This window comes from Orussus abietinus, unplaced genomic scaffold, assembly GCF_000612105.2.
Source record: "Orussus abietinus isolate OABI.00-Male unplaced genomic scaffold, Oabi_2.0 scaffold15, whole genome shotgun sequence".
Lineage (NCBI taxonomy): Eukaryota > Metazoa > Arthropoda > Insecta > Hymenoptera > Orussidae > Orussus > Orussus abietinus.
The window spans coordinates 989,004-1,015,121 of record NW_019396010.1 but is presented as its reverse complement, the minus strand read 5'-3'; the positions used below and the strand labels follow the sequence as shown (position 1 = coordinate 1,015,121).

At 37.6% G+C, this 26,118-nt stretch overlaps 5 protein-coding genes across 9 annotated transcripts; 4 read left to right on the top strand and 1 right to left on the bottom strand.

The window, feature by feature from the left end:
• Window positions 1–1,184: 1,184 nt before the first annotated feature.
• On the top strand, window positions 1,185–8,469 carry LOC105696369. Its single transcript, XM_023434443.1, is given in 18 exon segments — window positions 1,185–1,260; window positions 1,395–1,480; window positions 1,614–1,875; window positions 2,047–2,176; window positions 2,362–2,513; window positions 2,609–2,884; window positions 3,073–3,384; window positions 3,650–3,745; window positions 3,855–4,371; window positions 4,543–5,114; window positions 5,416–5,594; window positions 5,937–6,097; window positions 6,169–6,318; window positions 6,501–6,590; window positions 6,696–7,047; window positions 7,149–7,318; window positions 7,401–7,565; window positions 7,663–8,469. Coding segments are annotated over 18 exon segments (3,942 nt in total). The 3' UTR covers window positions 7,859–8,469.
• A 278-nt stretch (window positions 8,470–8,747) lies between these two features.
• LOC105696555 lies at window positions 8,748–10,785 on the bottom strand. The gene is made up of 4 exons (XM_012419120.2): window positions 10,585–10,785; window positions 10,283–10,436; window positions 10,087–10,173; window positions 8,748–9,918 (listed from the first exon to the last, which is right to left on the bottom strand). The coding sequence occupies exons 2-4, from the start codon at window positions 10,424–10,426 to the stop codon at window positions 9,313–9,315; spliced, it is 837 nt and encodes a 278-aa protein (XP_012274543.1). The 5' UTR covers window positions 10,427–10,436; window positions 10,585–10,785; the 3' UTR covers window positions 8,748–9,312.
• Window positions 10,786–11,243: 458 nt separating this feature from the next.
• LOC105696544 (probable elongation factor 1-delta) lies at window positions 11,244–17,412 on the top strand. Of its 3 annotated transcripts, XM_012419100.2 has the most exons (9): window positions 11,244–11,358; window positions 13,107–13,241; window positions 14,120–14,416; window positions 14,900–14,998; window positions 15,385–15,478; window positions 15,631–15,815; window positions 16,302–16,371; window positions 16,498–16,623; window positions 16,705–17,412. In XM_012419100.2, exons 2-9 carry the CDS (start codon window positions 13,149–13,151, stop codon window positions 16,857–16,859), a joined length of 1,119 nt encoding a protein of 372 aa, XP_012274523.1. In that variant the 5' UTR covers window positions 11,244–11,358; window positions 13,107–13,148; the 3' UTR covers window positions 16,860–17,412. The 3 variants fall into 3 exon arrangements, with proteins under 3 accessions (XP_012274523.1, XP_012274526.1, XP_012274525.1); XM_012419103.2 differs by lacking the exon at window positions 14,120–14,416; XM_012419102.2 differs by lacking the exon at window positions 14,900–14,998.
• Window positions 11,361–13,100, top strand: LOC111674355 (protein artemis-like). 2 transcript variants are annotated; one of them, XM_023434431.1, is made up of 2 exons: window positions 11,361–11,395; window positions 12,220–13,100. In XM_023434431.1, exon 2 carries the CDS (start codon window positions 12,292–12,294, stop codon window positions 12,862–12,864), a length of 573 nt encoding a protein of 190 aa, XP_023290199.1. In that variant the 5' UTR covers window positions 11,361–11,395; window positions 12,220–12,291; the 3' UTR covers window positions 12,865–13,100. The 2 variants fall into 2 exon arrangements, with proteins under 2 accessions (XP_023290199.1, XP_023290200.1); XM_023434432.1 differs by lacking the exon at window positions 11,361–11,395 and adding an exon at window positions 11,414–11,583.
• A 183-nt stretch (window positions 17,413–17,595) lies between the features above and the next one.
• LOC105696457 (UDP-glucose:glycoprotein glucosyltransferase) lies at window positions 17,596–25,575 on the top strand. 2 transcript variants are annotated; one of them, XM_012418924.2, is made up of 25 exons: window positions 17,596–17,763; window positions 18,001–18,220; window positions 18,289–18,524; window positions 18,624–18,806; window positions 18,877–19,049; window positions 19,130–19,325; window positions 19,428–19,641; window positions 19,718–19,938; window positions 20,017–20,238; window positions 20,355–20,713; window positions 20,849–21,092; window positions 21,229–21,420; window positions 21,525–21,801; window positions 21,886–21,994; window positions 22,075–22,260; window positions 22,366–22,572; window positions 22,685–23,077; window positions 23,203–23,217; window positions 23,492–23,669; window positions 23,749–23,931; window positions 23,997–24,100; window positions 24,171–24,342; window positions 24,501–24,617; window positions 24,683–24,824; window positions 24,930–25,575. In XM_012418924.2, exons 1-25 carry the CDS (start codon window positions 17,725–17,727, stop codon window positions 24,965–24,967), a joined length of 4,620 nt encoding a protein of 1,539 aa, XP_012274347.1. In that variant the 5' UTR covers window positions 17,596–17,724; the 3' UTR covers window positions 24,968–25,575. The 2 variants fall into 2 exon arrangements, with proteins under 2 accessions (XP_012274347.1, XP_012274348.1); XM_012418925.2 differs by lacking the exon at window positions 23,203–23,217.
• The last annotated feature ends 543 nt before the right edge of the window (window positions 25,576–26,118 follow it).

Sequence of the window (26,118 nt, the reverse complement as noted above, 5' to 3'; positions counted from 1 at the left end):
GAGTCAGTTTTGATCTATGCATCCGCTAAAATAATTTCGCACGACTGATAAGGATCGATTTGCGACTTTTGCACTTGCCTCACATTTTTATTGGGAATTTATTTTGTCGCTTCGCTCTATGACGACCCGATAGAAACCGAAGAGTGAGTTAGTTTAGATCTATGCATCCACAAAAATAATTTCCCACGACTGATAATATTGCCCCACATTTTAATTGCACCGGCTTCGTACCACTTTCAGCACGTTTGGCCGAACCGATTGAATTTTTCGTGGTCCATCTTCCGCTGGCTTTCTGCCTGGGTAATGACACTTTACTAGGAAATACGGCGGCAGTGGATAATTAAGATCGCTATCGATTAATAAATTGGATGCGTGAAGATAAGTTTGAATGGATTAAAACGGAAAAAGCAGAGCTTTACGGTACGGGGGAAAGCACGCTTTATAATGGTTTTTGCGGGCATTCAGACTATTTCCTGGGACAAGCGTTTACGGTTTGCGTTCACACGAGAGCGACGTAACGTGTAACAATACCTCGCCCCTCTTTTTCTACGTGTATGTGCACAGGCGCAATTTACGACACGAATATTCACGTAGTTCGATGTACAAGAAAATTTAGGAACACGGCAGTACTTTATTTGATTATAGGGCGTTATTGCAGTATGATATTTTTCCTTCCCTCAGCGTACATACATACGAAATACTGGTAACAAGTTCGCGGTGTTATTAATTACGAAACATTTAAGTGAAAATCGACCGACGTCTCCCACTTCGTGTAATTATTTCCCCCGGAATTGACCGCCCACGAGACTCGTACCTGTTGCTCCCTGTACTCCACGTGTACATTACGAAATATTGAAAAATGAAAAGGAAGCGGTACATCTAGATAGCGACACACAAATAGCTCCGAGAATCGCACCATTGTTCGCCGAATGTTAAGCTCTGAAACTAAACAGGGACACTAGATCACTATCGAATATAACGTACGCGAACGCGATATTATAACGGAGTCGTTCATATTTCATGGAGTGATTTTATATCCGCCCATATTACGCGATTTTTTCTGATCTTTCACGGTCTCTCCTCGCTTTTCACGTCTTTCCACGATTTTCACGGAACAATTGTGCTTTCAGATTAGCCATTCAAGTAACATGACAGCTTGATTGCCGCACTTAGAGCTGAACAAAATGAAAAGTACTGGTAACATGTTCAGCATGGTTGAAGCTATCACTGTTCTCACAATTCTCAAGATGTTGGCGAACGGTAAGTTTGTCGAAGAAAAAATAAAAATCTTTATAGAAGATTTTAATAAATCATTTTCATTTTCGTCCTCACCGTTTGATGGGTATTACGCGAGGGTATATTATTTAATAACAAATGCAAATTTGATCGTTCAGCTCAGACAACGTGTAATGGAGGATCCGGCCGGGTTGTTTATGAAAGACTTCCGGATCATCAGCTCCAAGGATTCGATGATGAAGTGGTAACCTCGGTTTCATGAACTCTAATAAGACATTTTTCAAATAGCGTCATAAAAATGGTTCAATTTTAAGGAATTACGTTCCTGGTCGTTCTTATCCGGGCTCGTAAACGAAATATTTTCTCTTTTTTAACAGGTACGCGACTCGGCTCCACCGTTTAGGGTTTTGGAAAAATGCCAGGAACTTTGCTTGCGGGACAGAACCGCGACCAACAATCTAGTACGACCGTGTACTAGTTTTGATTTTCAACCAGGTAGCAAAATAGCGTCTTTCAGCGGCGCTGCCGAATACGAGGAGAGTACTTGTTATCTAACGAGAGAACAAGCTCAGCCAGAAGGCATCGGAAATCTTATGCTCGTCCCTAACAGCATACATTTCACAGAAGTGTGCCTAACATGTGAGTATAATTTATTTTAGAGCTATAAAAATATGGAAAATATTTTCACCAACTGTTGCAAGAGAACGCTGGCTCGTTTTAAGTCGACCTCTTCGTCATTACTATATCAATATCAAATCAGTCACCATCAAATATATCCTTATGGGTTTTTGTTATTATTTCTTGTTCAAGCAAATCGGATAGAAAGAGAGTGCCCGAATCGTCGATACGTGTTCGAGAGGCATCCTCGGAAGAAATTGAAACTGCCGATAACAGATATCAAGGAAATCAGCGCAGCCAATAGGACCGAATGCGAGGATCGGTAATTACCTCAATTACACTTGTAGTGGATAAAATCAGAATTTGATTTCATAAATCAGTAATTTTTAAGCATGTCATGCATTAAGGTGATATGAAAGGGTCATTCTATGTGTCAGAACGGGTATATAAAGGTATATAAAAATTGAGACTTCCTAACACCTTATCGGAAATATTTTCTCTTCGAAGATGCCTGAACGAATTCAGTTTCGTGTGTCGGTCAGCTTCTTACGACGCGGCCTTAAGAAGTTGCACCTTGAGTAGATTTACGAGAAGAACTCATCCGGAATTGTTGGAGGACAACCCCAACTCCGACTACATCGAGAACACCTGCCTGAATGGTACGACAGGGCGATAATAAATTTTTTCCCTCTACAATTAATACATGAATTGTTCTTCTAATCAAATTGCATTACGCCTCCTCGTAATTAAACAGCCCAGCGACGTTGCGACGGTCTTACCGTTTTCGTTAAAGAGGAGAACAAGCGTCTCCGCGGTCCCTTTGAAGTGGACATTTACACGAACCTCACGTTAGAAGAGTGCCAGTCTCTTTGTCTGAGGGCGGAAAAGTACTATTGCAGAAGCGTGGAATTCGACGAGCAGACGCGACAATGCGTCATTTCGGAGGAGGATTCGGTATCGCAAAAGGACGACATAGGAATCAGCACTAGCCCGAGTCACCATTTCTACGACCTCCTGTGTCTTGACAACCGTAAGGGTCCCAATTATTGCAAAAACGCAAGAAAAAAAAAATTCAAAATTGTACAAAGTCCATTACCCTGAGAAGAGCGATTTGTGACGAATGCCTTTTTCTACTCAGCTGCCCAAGGCAACATTTTGCTTTTCTCAGTGTTTATAACTACCCCTTGTCAATTGTCAGTGCTCACTAACGAAACGCAGATCCACCCCTAGCACGAGGATCGGAATATCCCGATAACACGGTATCACCCCACGTCTTCGGGGAACCTCGTCGACCGGATACGGCTTTCCAGCGTTTCCGGAACTCGCGACTGAGCGGGGAATTTCACTCGGAGATCACCGGGAGGAGTCTCAGCGAATGTCTCGACGAATGTCTCAGACAGACGAGTTTCCAATGCAGAAGTGCAGTTTACTCGGACCACTTTCAGACTTGCCGTCTGAGTCGCTTCAATCAGCGAGATGGCCACCGAATAATTTACGACGCCGATTATGACTACTACGAGAACCTGATGCGTAAGTCCCGCGACGGAATTAAGTACTGCAATTAGTTAAGTAGATTTAACGACGTCTCCTCTCCGTAAACGTCACATCCATTTCGCACATAGAGGGTGAAACGATCGCCGTTAAGATGATGCTTAAGTGAGTCTCGTTTATGAAACTTTTCTCCAAATCGAGTGTTAAAAAAATTTGTTAATCGACACTTTCAAAATTTTTCATTAAAAAAAAAAAAAATGCCACTTTCATATCACCTTAATTTTCCGTGGTTATTGTATTTCAGATCAATATCTAGAAAGTGATCGAGACAGTCCAGGATATCGACCGGATCCTTTGGGACAGGACACGAATTTCGGCCGGCCATCATTGGGAAGACCCGGTGAGACATATTCCATTAATTCCGTTAATAATAATTCAGCTCGTATCAATATTTAATTAAACCGCAATTAAGTGCATCGCAATATCTTATCGGACCCTGAATGTTTAAGGATACGGAGACGATTACGAGAAAGGGTACGCGGGAAGTAAAGGCGTGGGTTACTCCGATCGTTATCCCGACCGTTATCCATATCCATACGACCGATATCCAGACGATAGGTATCCGGATGGAAATCATTACCCGATACCGGACGATCGTTACCCATCCGGCCCGAGTCAGTATCCGGTGGTGCATAGACATCCATATGGAGGATATCCAGGATCGAGCAGATATCCAAGCGGAGGAGGCCATTATCCCTCTGGTCCTGGGAATCGTTATCCCTCGGGATCGGATCGTTATCCAACAGGTGTAGATCGTTATCCCACCAGTGGGGATCGTTATCCACCTGGTGGGGATCGTTACCCACCTGGTGGGGATCGTTATCCAACGGCTCTGGATCGTTATCCTGTCTCGGATGACCACCCGGATCGTTACCCCGTATCCCCAGGAGGTAGCCGGCCACCCTTGGATCGCCCCCCACCTGGTGATCGATATCCTATCAGAAGTCCATATGTTCCCCATGACCGGTAAGTTCTTATCCTCTCGTCCTCTGCTAATAAGATATTCCTCAGTGCATACATTTCGAAAATCCTGAAAGACATTAATACACCACATTTCATTTAAAAATATCCTATCAGAGGTCCGAATGTTCCCTATCACTAGACTAGACCTTCCTTGACTTTTTACCATCATTCCAGATATGCTGCAAGTGGCCACGGGCCCTACCCCAGCGGTTACGACGACGACGTGCACGGGGTGAAAGATTACAAGAATCGTCCTTACTACGGAAACGGGCCTTACGGGTCTGCTCGCCCTTTAGGGCCGTACGACAGCGGATACGGGGACGGGATCGTCGGGGGTGGATACGTCGGCGAGGAAGGGGTTTACCATTCTCGGCCCTCCGGCCTTAATGGCGGTCCCATAATCGGCAGGCCGCCTCTTTTATCCCGTTGCGACGAGCAGGAGAATTTCCGCCAGGTCGGACAGCGGACGAGAGTCCGTAAACCGTTTATCCGGCGATACACGACGGCATCTACATTGGTTAACTGTGAGAGGGAATGCGCCGACGCCAGAGACTTCGTCTGCCGGTCGTTCAATTTCAGGCCGTACGCAGCGCCGTTCGGCGCCGAGCGGGACAACTGCGAACTAAGCGACCGAGACTCTAGAGACATGGACATGGGAAATCCCGTATATTACGACTCCACCTCGGATTACGACTTCTACGAGCGCAATAATGGCAGACAAGGACCCGATGGAGAGTGTCTGGACGGTTGGTGTTGCATATTTCTTTAACCTCGACTTCCATATCATTTATTATTAAGTACTATACCGAATGTAATTCGACACGGTACTAGTATATAAAAACGAACATCGGCAAGGTAGGTATTCAGAGAAATCATTAATACCGACGTGTTCCACCTTAAGTAGTTGTCGAAAATATTGTTTTTCTTTATAACTTCATTATAACGATTCTGGAGTTTATCCCTGGGTAGTACAAATGTGTGTGGTAGGAGATTCGGATCGCGGAAAGTCAACCTGCGGAATTGACATGAATTTTAACGACCTTTCAGTGAGCCAGGTTTGCAGCGAGGACGGCATGGAGTTTACCCTGAGGACACCGGAAGGGTTTATTGGCAGGATATACACTTACGGGTATTACGATCGCTGCTTCTTCCGCGGAAACGGCGGGACCGTAAACGTCCTCCGAATTAGCGGGGCTCAAGGATATCCCGAATGCGGCACGCAACGGGTACCTATATCTTTTGAATTATTTCCGCATGCCCTTTAAATATTACCCATTCTGGAAGATAGCTTTCCTGATGACTGTCGCGAATTCACGGAACACTTGTTACAACCTTCAGTCCGTACCGAGGCAGCCCGATTCCACCCACCAACACCCTATGTTACAAATATATATACATAGATATTTTATATAATTATAATATTTTTAACATGATATATATGTAAGAGCCGTATCAGGACGTTGCGTACATCGGTATATTTCTCTGCATAATTTTTCATTTCATATCGTGCACCATTGCAACTACGATAAGGTCTGGTTAAGATGTACATACTATTTTCTGATTTCCAGTACGGAGACACAATGACGAACATTGTAGTGGTACAATTCTCGGATTACGTGCAAACCGGAAGAGACAAGCGATTCAACTTAACGTGTCTATTTCGTGGCCCAGGAGAAGCGGTTGTCACTTCCAGCTACATCGGTGCAGGGTATGAGGAAGATCAATCTTCGTAGAAAAGCTAACTCCCGTATCTTCTATTATTCGACTTAATTATTGTTAACTATTGTTACAAAATATCAGCAGGTCCGGATCGCCGATACCTATTGAATATCTCCCAGCAGAGAATACCTTGAGTTCGCGGGTGAGATTAATGATTCTTTATCAAGGAAGGCCCACCACGACCATCGCAGTAGGAGATCCACTAACATTCCGACTAGAAGCACAAGATGGGTAATATACTCATATCGTTATCAATCGGGATATTAAAAATCGACACGTGCCGAATTTTGGCGTTAAGTACTCGGCGCCGTTCGCGCAGACACTTAAATGTATTTGCCGTGAAACTCTACCGAGTTTCCTGATAGAATACCGAAGGGGATGCAGTTAAAAAATTATGGATATTGATATTCCAGGTACAACTACCCTACTGATATTTTCGCCACTAATGTCATAGCGAGGGATCCGTACTCGGGAAGAAGCGTACAGCTGATCGACAGATACGGGTAAGATCTGATTTACATAGAAAATACGATTCCAAATAGCAACCTTAAGGGGATGTTAAACTCAATGCAAGGCCAGAAGGTTATCGATAAAATTCTATTTTTCAGCTGCCCGGTTGATAATTACGTCTTCCCTGGTCTCGATCGGCTTCGAAATGGAGACAGCCTGGAGGCTCGGTTCAATGCTTTCAAGATACCCGAGTCGAATTTCTTAGTTTTCGAGGCGACTGTTAAGACTTGCAGAGACGGATGTCAACCGGCTTATTGTTCGAGCAGTGCCGGAAGAAGCGAGCCTTCGTTTGGCAGGAAACGAAGAGACGTGAATAACGAGACTCTGTATCTAGGAAATGAAACGATTGCAAGCTCGACTAGTTTTCCGAGTCTTGGTAACGATACCATGGAAAACGACGAGTCGATGCAGGAAGAACTCGAAGAGGAACAAGTGAGAGAGATGATCGAGGTAATGAGACTACGTACTCATGTACACCGATATTCACGCTCATTCCTAAATTCTTACGTTTACGTAGCAAAACAAATTATAATGTTGAAATACTTTCCCAGGTCTTTGACTCCAGGATGGACATGTTAGAAGACAACATTGTTGAGAAACAAACGAAGCCAATCGAGACACTTTGTATCGCCCCGAATGAGTACTACGGACTCGTAACCGCCGTTGTCGGTCTTGTCATACTATTGTCATCTGTTGTCGTTTTATCCATATTTGTTTACAGGTAAATTATAGTCACAATCGTACTTGAACATATACGCGAATCCACGTTAATTTGCATTAAATGGTCTTATCGGTCTTTGCAGGAAGTACGTGTATTCCGTAATTCGCAAGAACCGGATACTGGACAAATCGACTCGTCAAAGTAACAATTATCGCGGGTCTTGCAGTAGTACGCCGGTTCAAAACAATTTTTCCTTTTTATCGGGAGGCCTTCACAAGCAATTTCGGTCCAAGTAAGCGATTACAATATTTCCATTCTTCACATAAATCGAGATCCATCCCACCAAGCACACTATAACAATGGAATAACATGATATGATAACAGTTATATTATTGTTAAGTGACCGTGTTTGGTGGGATATTTCTTAAAATAATTTTTCTTTTCAGTACACTCGAGAGGACGGCAGGCTTATCCACTAATCGAAGGAACGTTTTCGATCCCAGCGAGCCGATTTATACGGATCCGTCATTGTTCGAAGTACCGCATTGTTCGCCAAGCATGCCTTCATCTGCTCGTAATGATAGTTTTCACTTAGTATAGGAAATTAGGAAAACGGCACCCCGACTTGCGACCATCGGTACAACAGAAATCTTGAGCTTGAGCATTGTGTCGGACCGATTGTTTTAAGGCGGTATGAAAGGGTCATTCTATATACACAAAATGTGTATCCGAACATGTATGAACATTTGAGTAATAACTTTGTACATTTCAGAGACGGAATTTATATTACGGGCATTGTTAAGGTCAAAAGATGTTATGATTATACATCGCGAATAACCATACCGTTCACCAACTAATACTAGTATAGTGATATGATTTAGCGAGTGGAGTCTGTAAAAACGTGACTATTAATAAGTCAATTGAATCATTTCAATGAAAATACATTCTAAACGATAGCTTTTCTCCTGCTGATATAGATTTCATATTTTCGAGTGATATGCTACAGTTACTGCCGACAATACATAAATTAAGTAACTCTTTCATGTATCTGAAATATCCGCTTGTTATAAAAAACAAAAGCTACTTAATAAGATGGGATGTATTATCCTAACAACTTAAAAAGTATTTTTTTGATGAAGAATATTACAATGATACAACGTTACGAACATGAAACACTTGAATAACAGCAGAAATATATTCTTTGTGAAATACATTGGTGTAGAAGTTTATTCTCCTATCGAGTAATGATTGAAAATATTTGTACAGTGTCGATGTATTAATTGATAAATAAATATTTATCGAATTGATGTGCCGAATTTTGGCGTTAAGTATTCAGTGCCGTTTGCGCAAGCCTTTAAATGTACTTGGCGCGAAACTCTACCGAGTTTTCTGAATATAAACTTCTACAATTTAAAGGTATTTCTTGTTCGCTTGGTCTACGATCTTGGTCTACCCTGTATACACCGTCTACATTTGTGGTAAACTTCGATTACGATTATCTTCTTTATCATCATTATTGCGTCTATTACAATTATAATAATTACTTTAATCATACTTTCCCTCGGAATTATGAAATATATTGACATAAATTCCTTTATGTTTAAAAACGTTAAACATTCTATCAAACTTATATTTATACTCAGTCGAACCTTAATTATAACTCCTACTTTCTCTTATCAATTATATATCGTATAAGGCACGAAATTAGAAAGTCCTTTGAGAGACTCTTCGAATTCGACAGAAGTAAAATTTGAGATTCTAACCCAAGATGACATTTTTGAGATATAAAAACAAACTGTGCCAACTACGAATATTTAATAATTTTGGTCAAATTAGATTTTTTATGTGACTGCTGTCAAATATAATGCAATTTTTTTTTTACTTCCTACATGATATTAGCTGAGTATATATGCTTATACATATAAGTCTGCTTGAACATGCGTCTTTGTCAACTTATTTACAAAGAATACATTGTTATTTCTAAACATACTGAGAAAGTTGAATAAAACTATTAAACAATATTCCTAATAAAACTTATTTCGTTGTTTCTGTTACTACGTAGAGTGGTTGGTATGTGGCTCATTTGTACTCTGTCTAGATTTTTTCTTAAATTCAAAAAATGAATCATCAACTTGATTGATGAGATATCGCCTCGATGTAACAACTTCTTTTCTTCCTACATATTCTACAGTGAAGTCAACACCGTTACTGTCTAATGTGCCAAATGCTTGCAACGGAGTACAATAAAAATCTTCATCTTCAGGATTAGGCACTAAAACACTCGTATCACTTTCAGTTAAGCCTGGATCATTTGAATTGAAGAATTCATTGTCGTTAGCCAACCCATTAGTTCCTTCTTTGTTATTTATGGACGACGAAGAATTCTGTTCCTCATTTATGTCAAGCTCCAATAACGTTATTATATTATTCTTTATTAGTCCTTTTATCAAAGCATTTCGTTTGTAGCGGAAAGTGGTATTGTTCTTGTTATCTCTTTCACATTCCATAGTTAAATTATCATCTTCTTTACAACTCAGTATATCAGGCGATACCGAAGAACTTGAGGTGTCCAAACTCTCCGATGTTAAACTTTTTTCTAAATTATTCTTTTTCCACTCATTTTCTAAAAACTGATTAGAATAGTCCATTCCCCCATTTGCCTGTAGTGAAATATTCATTTTCAATATCGATATTATAAATCGCATGCACTTTCTTCTGTTTTCTTGTTTCATGAAACAGACGGTTTTAAGAATATATTTTAATAAAGAAATATATAAAAGAAAAAATATCTTACAACCGAAATAAACCACGAAACAAAATTGACTTACTGCTCTAATGCTAGATGTGATTTCATATTCAAATGGAAAGTCACCCGAGACCATAGTTGGACCACTTGTGTCACTTTCTTCTATCAACTGGAAAACATACATTACATTGAGAAAGATTTTTATTATATCGCGTACAGTTAAAATTTGTTAAATGCTTTAACAATGATGGATCTTAATTAACAGATATAAGACTTACTTCTATATTTTTTTGGCGGTGTCCACGTTTGTGAATTTTATCTTTTTGGCCCCTTCGCGGATCTTTTACAGGATAAAATGTTGCAGGTTCATACGTCGATGGTATTTGCGTCATTCTTTTTATATCCTCGTGTAAATCAGCCATGATTAATCATCTGTAAAAATAATACTGTATATTATATATGTCGTGAATACCTTTTGTTAGATAACTGGAACCATGGTTTATGCACGAGTTGAAACAAGTCAGAACAAGTCAGCGAACTCCAAACTTTCGTATTAGGAGCAATGTTTTTATTTACATACACTTTGCACTGTTTAACTGGATTTCGATTCAAGATACAAGCTCCTTCTTTTCACTCTGAATGGGATTTCGTCATCCTTCGTTGGTCGTACCAAAAGATGAATTCAATACCACCGTTGGTTTGGATACGTAGAATTTTAAATATTTATGTTAACCACATGGACGTCGCGTGTCGCGTCCAATTCGGCCGATTTCTCACTGTGCGTTAGAAGTCTCACTGAGTCACGCAATATGGCGTCCACCGCCTAAAGCGACGCGTAGAATACTTGCCATACGGCTGTCGGCCCAGTCCCTGATTGGTCCGGCTTCGTCCAATCAGAGAGCCGCCAGCAGTCTCGGCCCAACATAAAGAACTTGGGAAACATAAAGACCATATTTATGTAATTTACATCGCTTATGCTATTTGTACAGTAAAATACCTAATAATATACTGTACAAAGTTATGTAAATTTCCTAGGGTATTTTACTTACCCAACTCTGGTTATTAGCGACGGTGGAGACATAGTATCTGTTTCTATAAGCTCTGGGTCACAATTGCGGTGAAAACTCAGAGCATGGCTTTGCCATTCTTTGCTTCTCTCTAGTCTTAGATACAAACACGCAGAATCAACGGAAATGCTTATCGCGTCACGTGGTGTCAGGTTCGGCGAAGATTGCGCCATCTTGTCAAACATCCGGTACAGTCGAGTGTTACTTGATATTTCGAGTTGTTGGCAGAGATATTGCAGTATATTATTTATTGACTTAATATCTTCGATTTTCGACTCACGTTTAAGGTATTTATAGTAACGAGGAAGAATAAAATAGTTAAAAGTACGTCAGTATCTCCTCTATTTATCTGCATTAAGTGTTAATGGCAGTTTAAGTCAACTTGGAAATGGACTGATCAATAAGACACATGGCAAACTCAAAATTAATACATTTTTACGGCATTATAAACAAATGTTCAACTCAGATGAAAACAGTATCACCTACCGTTAGAACGTAGTAACGTTAGAAAGGTTTTTGCTATCGTTCATCAATAGATAACTCTCGTTACGGTAAAGATTTCTTCCAAACACGGCAAATTTGATGCTTGGTTTCTGCATTACAGAATCCACAGCCAGGTGCCAAAAATGTCAACTTTCGATGGGCTCGTCAAGGAGTTACCAGGCATTTCAGTGGATCATTTTGAAGCCGACAACTTAGATTCGTCTGCCTTTTTTCTTAGTCACTGTCATACTGACCATATGAGAGGTCTCAGATTTGAATTTTTTGAACATTTGCAAAGAAGAAATCGTTATCTTTATTGTAGTAGTATAAGTAAACTCATTTTAGAAGATGAACATAGGTTACCAAGTCGTCTTGCAGACAGAATAATGGCTTTGGAAGATTGCAAGCCAACTTCTATACGTTACGAAGATCCGAGTGGTTTGTTTCAATACGTATCTGTATGCAGCATTTCTAGCGGACATTGTCCAGGATCGGTCATGTTTCTTTTTGAACAGTCTACCAAAACGCTGTTGTATACCGGAGACGTTAGAATTCATTCCAGTGATATTTCAAAATTGAAGCCCTTGCACTTCCCTGGAAGTTCTATTCCACGGGAATTTGACGCAATGTATCTTGATACCACATTTTTAAATGAACATTTTAAGAGTTTACCGAGTAGGAAGGAAGCTCTGGACCAGATATACAAATTAATACAAGACTGGCTTGACGAGAACCCAATGAATGTCATTCTCTTGGAGTGTTCCGCTAACTATGGTTCTGAATTTTTATTCATGAACGTATCGAGATCATTTAAAACAAAGATTCATGTGAAAGAAAAAGTCTATGAAAAATATAAGCGAATAGAGGAATTGAATCATTATGTTACAGATAATGCAAACGAAACACGCATCCATGCTTGTATTGAACGAAAATTTGTTGACTTAAATTGTCGAAAAGTTTATTCAAAAAATGTTTTAAGAATTGTACCATCGGTACAGTGGTGGAAGGGGAAAGATACATCTATAGTAGTAGCCCGCAATGATAAAAGATTTAATACAATAAATGTTTGTTACTCAAACCATTCTTCGTACAATGAACTCAAGGATTTCATTACATACTTCAATGCAAATAATGTTATTCCATGTGTCAATAGTGATAATCAAAAGGATTTGTTGTCCGAAATACTAAAAGAACTAAAGAAACAAACTCCAGAGGTAGAAATGTGTAGTATTAAGCTACCACGTTTTAAAAACGTTAAATTAGATTGTAATAATAAGGAGTATTGTGATGATGAAAATAGTGATTCATAACATAAATATACGATAACCTTAATTTATGCCATATGTATAGTGCAATTATACATTAATTTTATAATATATATATATATTAATATTTAAATGTCTGATGGAAGACTCGTTCTTTTACTTAAGAAGAATGTTAAATTTTTATATAATAAATGCTAATCATATTGTTTGTTTATGTTTATTGGCTAAAATATTTGTATTTGTGTATAATTTGACAGTATATTTGTATGTTGCACTCCATGTTGCAGAATTAACGTTAATTTGTGGCCGAAGAATAAGTATTTTAGAAAATGGCAGCAATTGCATTGGCCCAAGAAACAGTATGGTTGGATAAGCCTTCTTATGATAAAGCGGAATGCCTTCATTACGAACGTCTCGCAAAGGTAAGAGACTTCTTTCTGAAAGCTATGCGATCTTCAACTATGCTGACATCCTGAAATATTAATGATGGAATTGAAATTTATCAGACGGAGTCCATCGCTGCTTTTAAACATGCTTCTAACAACTATGGCATATTTCCTGCAACGATAGACCAAATTTTCTAAGCTTTTGAAAATTACTTATTGGGAAAATTCTGGAATGTTTAAGAGCAGTGATTCTAACTATCATTAACCATCCCCCTTGGCCCCAGCATCCACGTCTAAGAGATGTTTCCCCCGGAGACATGCTTTTATGCATTAACATCACTGTTACATTTAACAAATGCTTTAGGGAATATCTGGTGGTGGTTGAAGATACTAAATACATACGTTGTATATAATTTCTGTAGTTTTGCATACCATAGTAAATAATTGCAGTAATGGAAATCATCCACTTTGCTTACGTCATGTTTCTTGTTATAGAAATGACTTCTATATATCAAGTGAATTTTCTTATTAAATTTCTATAACTTTGAATTATCGTGACAAGAAATTATGTTCATACGATTAATCAATTCGATGCTTGGTTTATTTTTGCTTTGTTACTCGATGCATTTCTACGTAAATGTAGTTAACGATACGTAATAGATACTACCGTTAGTTTGAAATAACATCTGTAATATAAAATAATTTATACGATATGCGAGTTATTTCTTTTGTGGGACTTTCCTTCTATTTCTGTAGACTAAATACGTGATGAGATGATTGAGCTTAGTGGAATGATGCTTGTATAATTCTCGCCTATTACTAGTGATCCTAATCTAACAAATCCTGCTTCCTTCTTAAAGTCAAAGTTTTAATATATATACATATATATAAAGACATCCAAATCGCTCGTTCAGGAAAGTGGGACAATTGTTGTCTTAAAAAGTGTACCATATAATAAATGCCACGTCGAAATTGTCAAGACTGGTAAAAAACATGATAACGACTCGAAAAAGGTGACCTTTGTCGAGAAAAGTGATAATCTAGACATCGAAGACAAAGAGGCTTTAATTAATAACAATGCTAAGAAACATAAAGCTAAAGAGGCGAAGGAAAAGAAGAATAGAGTCTTTAAAAAACATAAGAGTAAGGAAGAAGCTAAGAATGTTGCCGAAGTTCAAGAAGAGCAAGAAGAAGAACAGTTTCCTTATCAGGTAAACTGGATTTCTTTAGTTTATTCATGTATATTGAATAATCAAGTTTATCGAACTATACATTTGTTTCTAGTAGTTTACTTTCATTGCTCTTATTTTTATAATTTAGTAATTGCAAAAGTGAGCATGTTTCTAAGTTTAAACCACTCGGTAGCGAAATGCACTCTTACATATTGTTTTAAAGGAGCCGCATTTTATTTATAAACCTTGTACGAGTTTATACTATGATGCTGCCTGTCTTCGATTACTAGTAAACATTTATTTTCTCCATGCTTCTTTTCCCTTCGCTAATTATTTAAACCTTAATTGTATTGTATGCTTTTCTTTATTTACATTCATCTTGCAAATGATGCTCAATGTTTGTATGATTTCCTTGCATGATTTCCTTCCACTAAACAAATAACCTGTTTGTTGCAACTTATTATGTAAGTTTGGTGGGTTATCTGCCTGGTGTGAGTTGATCTTTAATATCGGTGGATGCAGGGAAACCAACAGTCGATTTGCCCAATTCTTCCTGCCGGTGGAAGTTTGGCCAACGAGGTCGCCAAGGCTCGAGAATACATTAAACAGTCTTTACAGTGTGTGAGTACTGTTACCCTTGCTCACTCCTTTATCATATCATCAGTTATAAGCATATTATGTTCGCATACTAAGCCAACATTCGATAAGTCACGCTCGATCACTTTCTTATCTTCTTAACATTTTCTTTTTTTAAAGGAAGTATGATTCATTATAAGGCACCGTTTGCCTTGATTTAATTCTTCAAATTGTTCAGTACCATTCAATGGACCAGTAATTATTATTAATGTATAACAGGGATTAGAAACATTATTGAAACGGCATAATAATTTGTTAAGGTTTCCTGTTACTATGATATCAGTTTGAACGGTATTTGTTCAAGCAAATGAAAATAAATTGCTTTTTACAAAAATTGTTATCAGCAGGTACATTTTTCGGTGTGATTACAGATGGATGGTATCGCTGCTCATGCTAAAAACTCCGGGCAGGAAATTACGTCACGCGTTGCGACCTTAGAAAAGGAAAATCTTGATCTTAGAAACAGTATGTATAATGATTTTATCTATAGCTGTTATCGGAGCATGTTATATACAGTTGTGCAGAGCTCTTAACGGGGCAAGCGAAAGAGTGTCTTTGTAGAAATTGACAAACCTATTTTACGAAGTCTATGTATAATTAAAATGGTCTGGAAATAGTTGTAGAGGAATTGAAAAATATCATCGACAAGCTGGATGCACGAGTTAAAGCAGTAGAAGAGAAGACTTTGTCTTACGTTCTCGAGCCAGCTGTGTGTCCTGTTAAGCCGGAAGCTTCGAGTAAAACTTCAGCCGATAAGGACGACGACGACGACGATTTGGATTTATTTGGGTCTGACTCTGAGGCAAGTGAGAACGGAGCTTTGAAACAGAGATATACGTGTTATTTTTTAAAACACTTAATCCTTGATGGTTATTTTTTGAAATACTTAATCCTTGATGGCTCTTTTCTATGATTTTTGCCTCTCTTCCAACGTATCGATAAGTTGGCAACTTGTATGGTAACTCGAAAGTCCGTTACTGTTCTTATATTTCTTGCAATCCTCATAGCAGATAATAATTCATTACTCATCGATAGTCATTTTTTAATATAGAGTTTGCATCACGATCATGCAGCACCAGATATTCCCAAAACTCGACTCATTTAATGCATTCTGGACGCGGGGAACGTGAATAATTTTTTATGATACACAAAAGTGACAATTACCCGTCCTGAATGTGTTTAAGAAATCATAGATTCAATTCTAATGCTTTTATTGCATTTGTTAGCCAGAGTTAGCGATACACTGTACACGTAAGAATATATTTGAATTGGGGATGTAACTCGATAGGGTGAAGATGCCGAGGCTGCAAAAATTAGAGAAGAACGTTTAGCCGCCTATGCTGCGAAGAAGTCGACCAGTGAGTGTTAATTTACACATTTTTTAAGGAGATACGAAAGAGTCAGCCTGTATACATCTGAGAGATCAAATCATTCGTGAAAGTATTCTCCGAATTGGGTGAAATTTGATGGAACTTGTTTTTCAGAACCAGTGTTGATTGCAAAATCTAATATAATTTTCGATGTTAAACCATGGTCCGATGAGACCGACATGGATGCGATGAACAATGAAGTTAGAAAAATTGAATCGGATGGTCTTTTATGGGGTGCCTGTATGTATTACATTTATTGTATATTAATATATGATAGCATTTAATTTAACGATGAACTATAAAATGTTTTCCTGTACGTAGCTAAATTTGTACCACTGGCCTTTGGTATCCATAAACTTCAAATCTCCTGTGTCGTCGAGGATGATAAAGTGTCAGTGGACTGGCTCACCGAAAAAATTCAAGAGATCGAGTCTTATGTGCAAAGTGTAGATATAGCAGCGTTCAATAAGGTCTAAGTCAATGAATACCTTTGAAGAACAATAACACTATTTTAATCGCAAGTCAGTGTAGGCCTATTGTGCCATCTTCTCCATTCCACTAGCAGTAACTATTCAAAAACATCAAGGAACAGTCAAGGAATTGCTGGGTTCTATTTCTTTTAATTCAGTCATTAACGTCTACACGAGAATTTCAGTTCGTATAATATCGTTGATTCCGTTTTACAAATATCAATTTATATATTTTATGTATAAAGTAAATGTTAAGTTAGAGAAATTAGATTCTGAAGTTATTTTGGAGGTTACGATAACCAGACCGATTCAAGATAACGATTTTGGACCAGTACTTAAAACATACAGGATTTATAGATTTTCTTACATTATTATGAATAAATTAAGTAAATGATTCGATTGTGTGACTGGGCGTTAGTGATAGATCTACATTGAAAGGACTGTACCTTTACGCACTATTGTAATAATTATATGTTATTCCAAACCGATGGATGTGATTTAATTCTCTCTAATTGTTGTTATTCCAATAATTGATCAAAAATAGATTTTGATGAAAGAATTTGAAACTGCTATCAACCTAATTCCTTACAATCCTCCTTGTAGTCATCGAAATTTATTTTTTGTGATATTTGTAATAAAAAATATTATTCCATACTTTCTGTTGGAAATTTCTTGCTGCCTTTCTATTGGTTGTGTGCCGCTCGAACAGCCAATAGAAATGCGAGGTAAGTCGCGCTAGCATACATGCATCGCGAATGGATTAACCGGTATACGCATTGTGCTATCTGAGGTTTTTCACATCTGTCTCAATTCTTGTGATTGTGTGGCACTAATCGGCACTGTGCTTCATGGATTGGTCTTCGCCACGCATATGTTATTTATAAATAACAGAACTCAATCGAATATCAAGGCAAGTGTATGAAAAAATATCTCCATGCGTCGTGTGTTTAGAGGTTATATTCACAGATCTATAAGTTTGTTATTTTAAAGAACATGTATTACTTTCACTACATTCGTGCTAAATTATGGTAAAAGGCGTTTTAAGTTTTTAAATAATCATTTGCTGAGGTACCGCCACGTTTTTGTGTTAATGATTTAACATTTAAGAGTCCGAGGATGGATTTTTATAAAACATGTTGTTCCGTAGATGTGGATTTTTATATTTCTGTATTCGTTACTTATAACTTCAAGTCACACGCTAGCTGATAAAAAAATTAACAAATATGTGACCACTTTAATCAACGCTAAGTGGAACGATACTCCTCTTGTACTGGAAGTGGCTGAGTATCTTAACGATGAAAATTCAAATTACTTTTGGAGTTTTATAGACAAAGTATCGAATAGAACAGATGATCTGGCAAACAGTGGTGAGAATAACATTTGAAATGGTTGCGATTCATTGTTACGGTGCAATACAGGTCATATTGTTTTTCAGCAACTGAAAGAGAGCGATATAACATATTAATGGAAATCGTCAGTGATTTTTTATCACCGGCAGAATTAGCAGTTCTAAAACTGGGACTTTCATTACGCATTTATTCGGCAAGAATAGAAATGTTTTCTCAAATGGCTCAGAACAGAAATGCTTCCGGTTTGGGATGCAATAATGTATTTGACGTTGGTGGGAAGTTCACGTGTTCATTGGATGAATTGGAGAAGCTAATTGAAGAAGTAAAGGATTTTATTTTGATTATATATCATTGTTGAAACAAATGTGTATAAAATGTACAATGGTTGCGTCTAATAATTATTGAATTCCGTAATGTTTAGGACGAGTGGCCTCAAGCTGTTACATACAGCGTGGATCATTACTATTTAGGAAAACAAAATTCTAATAGACTTGTCGTACTTTATGGAGAACTGGGTACCCCTGAATTTGTTGAATATCACGAAAGATTAAAAACTCTTGTGAAAACCAAAAATATTGGTTACATCCTTCGCCATTATGTTAAAGTAAGAAGATATTACAATAAAATGATACGAATTGTTACGATCCATTAAATATTGGTTTTAAATAATGTAGGACAGATTGGATAGAAAGCTTCGTCTCTCGGGATATGGTGTCGAACTTCAAATGAAATCTACAGAATACAAAGCCACCGATGATACGGATATCAAGGATAATTCAGGAAAAGATGCAGAATCTGTAAATGATGGTGTCGATGAATTAGATGGGATTAATTTTGCTATTCTAAAGTAAGGTGGTTATTACAGAGGCACTATCTGTATCTGGTACAACAATATTTTCATTGCTATTAATCACTGTATTATTTCAGAAATTTGTATCCAGATAAAAGAACGGAATTAGATCAGTTGCAAACGCACCTACTTGAAACGAGTCATGAAATAGGAGCGCTGAAAGTATGGCAGTTTCAGGAATTGAGTCATCAAGCTGCGGAGAGAATAATGAATTCTCCTGTCGATGAGGCTATTAAAGCCCTTATTGATATTTCTCAGAATTTTCCTATGCAGGTATATTTGACAAATATTTCGTTGAATCGCTTACTTTATTTCATATATTTACACATAACATATATCTAAATATGTCTAAATGTTTTTTTATTTACTTCGTAGGCAAAGTCTCTAATAAAAACTAAGGTGAGTGGTGACATGAAAAAAGAGATGAAATTGAATCAAGAATTATTCTCTGCGAGCTTAAGTATTCAACCAACCGATACCGCTCTTTTTATTAATGGATTATTCTTTGATTTGGATGCCATTGATATACTAACTCTATTAGAAGCCTTACGGAGTGAACTTCGCATAATGGAAGCTCTTCATAAGATCGGTCCGTCTTATATATATAAATGATTTATTGGTAGAGTTTGAACGGAATTCATTTCAATTATTGACGTTCTTTTTAGGTTTTAACAGTAAAAAAATGGGCAAACTATTAGCGTTAGATTTGTCCAGTGGTGCGGATGGCCAAGATTTTGCAATAGATATAAGAGATTCCGCAATCATATGGATAAATGATATTGAGAATGATGCTCGTTACAGCAGATGGTCACCGTACCTAAACGAGTTATTAAGACCAACATTTCCCGGCACTCTTCGAAATATCAGAAGGAATATGTACAATTTAGTGAGTACTTACCGAACAAAACTTGACTTTATTCTGTGAAATCTCATTTTCTTGATTCTTTAATATTTCTTTTATCAGGTATTAATTATTGATCCATTAAGTGAAACTTCCACGGCTCTCGTTTCATTGATGGAATCTTTGTATTTACACACAACGCCGTTACGTTTGGGATTTATGTTCATAACAAATTATGATCCATCGGTGACTGGTTTGTCGGATCCCAGTGTTGCAGTTAATAATGCATTTCATTATTTTTTGGAGACAAGAGGTCCTAAGGATGCACTTAACTTTCTGATAGATGTAAGTCCGATCGATATTCGGTTCTAGTCCATGACAAATAAAAAATTAAAATATTAAAGACGCATAAAAAATGATGACATCAAAGGCGCATAAAAATGTTTTGCTTTCTACTTTAGGTAGGTGGTTTTATTGGAAAAGATGGTCTTGGGGTAAGCGACGTGAAAAAAGCAATCAAGACTCGTGATCCTTCCGCTAATGTAAATTATATCCTTGGCGAAGAGTCGGAATATGATGTGGGTCGTCACCTAGCCAGTGATTTTGTAAAGCGGACAGGCTTTAAAACCTTTCCACAAGCTCTGCTGAACGGTATGCCTTTACCACCGGATCAATTGAATGCAGAGTCCTTCGAAGAAGCTGTCCTGTCAACTATTATGTCGCAAATCCCAATGATGCATAAAGCGGTTATTCGGGGGGAAATAACCGAAGGGGATGACATAATTGATTTCATCATGAATCAGCCTAATGTCATGCCACGGTAAGTGTTACTCTAAATATCAATTGTCTTTGCAATTCAATTGATTAATATCGATGATTTGAATTGTCATTTTAATCGAATTATTTAAATCCACTCAATCCTGATAAATGATTCTAAAACAGTGTTGAAATGCAGGTTAAACGAACGAGTTCTGCGAGTTGAGAAAAGTACGTGGTTGAATCTGATCGGGAAAGCTCCTAAGGATGAAGATTTCACAAAATGGGGTGCTCAAGATGCTTTCACATGGCTGATGGACAAAATGCATTATTTATATGTTCCACGTCGTAGCAGTTTGCATCATTTGTATTCCTTTTGGATTGCTGTCGATTTAAACAAACCGTCGGGGAGAGAGCTGCTACTTGAAGCACTTGAATTTTTGGTATGTACTTAAAATGTAGCGATCAATTTAATTCACTACTGTTGCGGGTATCGCTGGTGTTACTTTTATTATGAAGTTGATCCCGTTACTCATTAATTTATTATAAAATGAATAAGACATGAACATTCTTTTCCAGAAATCGAATACAGATGTTCGAGTTACAATATTAGTAAATAATGAACCCCATCAAGATTTTGGGCAGGACATTAATAAAATAGCTATCGCTGCTTTGAGTGCATTGCCAGTAGAAAAGAGTGTCGATTATGTAAACCAATTAATTATTGAAGATAATGTCAAACTAATTCAACAGGGTAGCTTTGTCATTCAGGTAAATTAAAAATGATGTACGGTGCATTGACACTGAATTATGCATTCGTTGTTGACGATTGGCATGTTTATTGTCATATGTAATCCAATATTTTAATTATTCAGGATGAAGCAGTGCAAAATCAAATGAAAGAACAAGACCTTGTGCTCGCAGTGCACAGACATTATGCCAGAAATGTTCTTAATCTCGAAAGTGGTGCCCGAGCAATTGTATGCAACGGTCGAGTTATTGGTCCTTTGGACGAAGATGAGATTTTTACCACCGAAGATTTCTCTCTTTTAGAAAGGTTTAGCCAAAGTACCTACGGTGACAAATTGTTTAAAAATTTAATCAAAAGTCGTCTGTTTAATGACATCGAAGACGATGATGATGATGAATATGGTAAGGTTATGATAATTATTTGTAATGCTTATATATGTCGTTTACTTTTCCACTGCTGATTATACAACATACATTTTTTAATAGAGAAAAGTGATGTGACAGATGACATGATTATGAAGATTTCTTCTTTATTGGTGCCTCGGCCACAAACTCGACGTCGTTTCGACGTTCCTTTTCATGGAGATGAACATAGGTATGGACTTTATTTGTGACGATGTCACATTACCGTTTCTGTATAATCCTGTATTAAAATACATTTGCCTTTATTTTCAGTGCAATTAAAATTCCTGCATCGGATTCTGATGGCGTAGCGTTCAATCTCGTAGCCATTGTTGATCCTGTATCGCGTGGTGCTCAAAAATTGGGACCCATATTGAACACTTTACAACAATCGTTAAACTGTGAGATTAAGGTGTTTTTAAATTGTTTAGAAAAGAACAGTGATATGCCATTGAAGAGGTTGGTTACATTCCATTTTATTGTGTACATTAGATATATTTTAGGATCTGTAAGAAAGAAACATCTAAAAATTCTACAGTTTATTAATTAATGCTTTACTTTCAGTTTCTATCGTTTTGTTATCGAACCAGAACTACAATTTAGTCCGGAGGGCGATTTAGCCGAAGCGATTGTCAGGTTTACAAAATTGCCAACTTCTTCGTTATTGACGCAATATATTCACGCACCAGAAAATTGGTTGGTAGAAGTCGTAAAAAGCGTTTACGATCTGGATAATATTAAGCTTGATAATGTCGCAATGGGTGTACACAGGTATGGGCAATTTTAATATCTGATGTTATGGTTTGTTAAATTTGTATAACTCGCAAGAAGTAGAACTTTTCAGCCTGTATATAATTTCTGTGTACAATAATTTTTCTTTTAGTGAATTTGAATTGGAGTATCTACTTCTCGAGGGTCATTGCTTCGAAGCAGTAATGGGTAATCCACCAAGGGGATTACAAATTACTCTGGGCACGGAGATTCAACCAGTTATGGTTGATACAATCGTGATGGTTAATTTGGGATATTTCCAATTGAAAGCCAATCCAGGGGAATGGATATTAAGACTTCGGCAAGGTAGATCTGCTGAGATATACGATATCTCTAGTGTGGACGGCCAAGATGTGATTCAACAAGAAAACGAAGTTAAAGTTCTGATAAGTTCATTGAGAAGTCATGTGCTCAAATTAAAAGTGTCCAAAAAGCCAGACAAGATCGGAATGGATCTTCTGTCCGATGATGACCAGAATTCTGGGATTTGGAATTCGATTTCCAGGTATAATAATAGTAGTACGCCTGATTACAGAAATCTATTTCCCGAATGACGTTTAACGTCGATCTATAAAATAATGTATGTAAGATATTTCCATCTTAACTTTCATTTATTCTCTCTCTTTTTAGCTTTTCCATATTTTGGTAAGCTACTGAATACTACGTAGATATTTAGTACGTGTGTTTGCAAAATACAGTCACACTTGACAAACCGATTCAGACTGTATACTTGTTATTTGGACTATCGTGCACTGAAAATGCTCGCATAAATTTAACCCCCCTTTGCTTGATTTCTCCCTCCGATATATATTACAATTATTCGCAAATAAGTCTTCAGAATCTTTACCTAAAATACCTGATTTTTCTTAATCATTGTAAGCATATCTTAATGATATATTATTTAATCTTTCGATGACAGGACATTTACTGCCACCGATGAGCCTAAGGATCAAGACGATAAGCTGAATATCTTTTCTCTTGCCTCCGGCCATTTATATGAAAGATTTCTGAAGATTATGATGCTCAGTGTCATTAAGCATACGAAGACTCCTGTTAAATTCTGGTTTTTGAAAAATTATCTATCGCCCACGTTGAAGGTAAATTAACTCTTTATAAACCCTCCTTCCGTGTTTGTTAAACAAAGGTCATGGAATTGCAGTATTTACACGTTCACAGGGCTTTCTACCGCATATGGCGAAAGAATACGGTTTTGAATATGAACTTGTTCAGTACAAGTGGCCTCGATGGCTACACCAGCAATCGGAGAAGCAAAGAACCATCTGGGGGTACAAAATTCTATTCCTGGATGTATTGTTTCCACTGGATGTGAAGAAGATTATTTTCGTCGATGCCGATCAGGTGATTATAATAATTATGCCCGATTTTAGGAAGATAAGGGGACTTTTGTTTTATTGCTTTGTCAGGTTGTACGAGCAGATTTGAAAGAATTAGCTACGCTAGATCTTGAAGGTGCTCCTTACGCATATACACCATTCTGTGATAGTAGGAAAGAAATGGATGGATTCAGGTAATGAAACTAGACAAATTATCTCCGTTGTAGATTCTTTGGTATATCTATCATATTATGTTTGTAACAGGTTTTGGAAACAAGGGTACTGGAGGAATCATTTACAAGGACGTTCTTATCACATTAGTGCACTTTATGTGGTCGATCTGAAACGTTTTCGACGTATCGCTGCTGGTGATCGTCTTAGGGGTCAATATCAAGCACTAAGTCAAGATCCGAACAGTCTGTCAAATCTCGATCAAGTACGTTTATGTCGGAAATTATTTATTAAGGTGTTATGCCACGGTGGAAGTTTGATAAAAATTAAATTCCATTCAATAAGCTTATTCGATTGCTTTTAGTTCTAACAATGTCTCATCAGATGTCGAATCAGATATAATAAACAATTATTATATTATAGGATCTACCTAATAACATGATTCATCAAGTAGCCATCAAAACTTTGCCTCAAGAGTGGTTATGGTGCGAAACATGGTGCAACGATGAGTCGAAGGAATACGCGAAAACCATCGATTTGGTAAATATTTACAACAGAACAGCAGTACATTATTAACGTTTCGATTAATGTTATATTATCTTCAGTGTAACAATCCAATGACCAAGGAAGCCAAGTTACAAGCTGCTATGCGAATTTTGCCAGAGTGGGTTGGATATGACGAGGAGATCAAAGCGTTGCAACAGAAAATAGAGAATGATAATCGGCAGGCAGAAAAGGAAGTCGAAGGTGCGTAAATTCCTAACGAGGAATAATGACATCTGTAGGATGTTTCAGTCACATTAAAAAGTCAATTGCGTTTATAGGTAAGCTTATTTTTCCATCTGATTTCAGAACTTGTCAACGATTCTGCCAAGCACGAAGAATTATGAGACGTTCCTGGTGCACTGTGATGAATGTATTTCTACGCTCGTCTTGGAATCTATTGAGGAATTTTTGTATAGTCATCAGTTTCTAGCGGAAAATCTCGAGGATGTTTCAACGTAAATGTTGAGATGCCAAAGCCTCCTTATCCTTAAGGCGATAAGAAAGGGTCATTCTATATACATAGAATATAAAAATATTTAGAAAATCCTTTCTCCAAACTGAGAACGCGTTCTTAGGGCCTTCATAATCACGTGTTAAAGCTCCAAATGATTCGGTGCACCCAGTTTGGAGAAATGTTTTATAAATATTTTGAGGTCTTATGTATGTAAAAGGACCCTTTCATGTCGCCTTAAGATCACGAGGAGTCGAACACCTCTTTGCAGCACGTAATCCCGTAGAGCGCTATGAAACCTGGACATTCTGAGAAACAAGTGATGTTAACGTTAAGCAGGGTTAAGCTAAGTATTCATCGGGGGCGTTAATAGTGTCAGTGGTCCCGTTATAACGGACGCATAATTCGTGTCTTGTCGCCGTCATGAGTTTATGAAAACGCGAAGGGTGATATAGAAGAGCATTATACCTATAAGTAATAAACCCGTAATATTTGTATAAATTGTCATTGACGAATCCGTCCCATTGTTTAGATTCCTGATATAAGTATGGAACGGTACGCGCGATTTTCTCATTTGCTTGAAAGTCAAGTAATGAAATTTCCTAGAGAATATTATTGAATGAAAAACATTGGTCCTTATCATTTCTTATAGGTATACTAATTGTGGGTATTGTTATATCCCCTGTTTGAGCCTCCATAATCACGTGTTAAAGATTCAAATGATTCGGCGCAATCAGTTGGGAGAAAAGTTTAACGCGACGTTGTAAAATTATGCGGAAGTGTCAGGATGCATTTTAATACCGATCTCGATGAATTAGGATGCATCTTAATCATCAATAAAACCCGGCGGTATCGAGACGTGTGATCGATAAGCCGAAAAAGAGGGAAAAAAAAAAAAAACAAGAAGGATCGACCGGCTCTCGCCAGGCCTGAAATGTATTCCGCGATTAGTGTCTGAAAACCGTAATTGTGCTCCGGAGCAAATCACTTCCGCCAGGAAGCGAGGTGTCACCTTGACACAGAAATAAAGGAGATTTTTTTTAT

Bases quoted from the DNA above. Each gene is read 5' to 3' on its own strand.
- LOC105696555 (XM_012419120.2), bottom strand. From the start codon at position 10,426: ATGGCTGATTTACACGAGGATATAAAAAGAATGACGCAAATACCATCG. The intron at 10,174-10,282 runs GTAAGTCTTATA...TATGTTTTCCAG, and splicing joins ACCGCCAAAAAAATATAGAA to TTGATAGAAGAAAGTGACAC. The intron at 9,919-10,086 runs GTAAGTCAATTT...ATTTCACTACAG, and splicing joins TCACATCTAGCATTAGAGCA to GCAAATGGGGGAATGGACTA.
- LOC111674355 (XM_023434431.1), top strand. From the start codon at position 12,292: ATGAATGTCATTCTCTTGGAGTGTTCCGCTAACTATGGTTCTGAATTT.
- LOC105696544 (XM_012419100.2), top strand. From the start codon at position 13,149: ATGGCAGCAATTGCATTGGCCCAAGAAACAGTATGGTTGGATAAGCCT. The intron at 13,242-14,119 runs GTAAGAGACTTC...TCGCTCGTTCAG, and splicing joins ATTACGAACGTCTCGCAAAG to GAAAGTGGGACAATTGTTGT. The intron at 15,816-16,301 runs GCAAGTGAGAAC...GTAACTCGATAG, and splicing joins TATTTGGGTCTGACTCTGAG to GGTGAAGATGCCGAGGCTGC.
- LOC105696457 (XM_012418924.2), top strand. From the start codon at position 17,725: ATGTTATTTATAAATAACAGAACTCAATCGAATATCAAG. The intron at 18,221-18,288 runs GTGAGAATAACA...ATTGTTTTTCAG, and splicing joins AGATGATCTGGCAAACAGTG to CAACTGAAAGAGAGCGATAT. The intron at 21,093-21,228 runs GTATGTACTTAA...ATTCTTTTCCAG, and splicing joins TTGAAGCACTTGAATTTTTG to AAATCGAATACAGATGTTCG.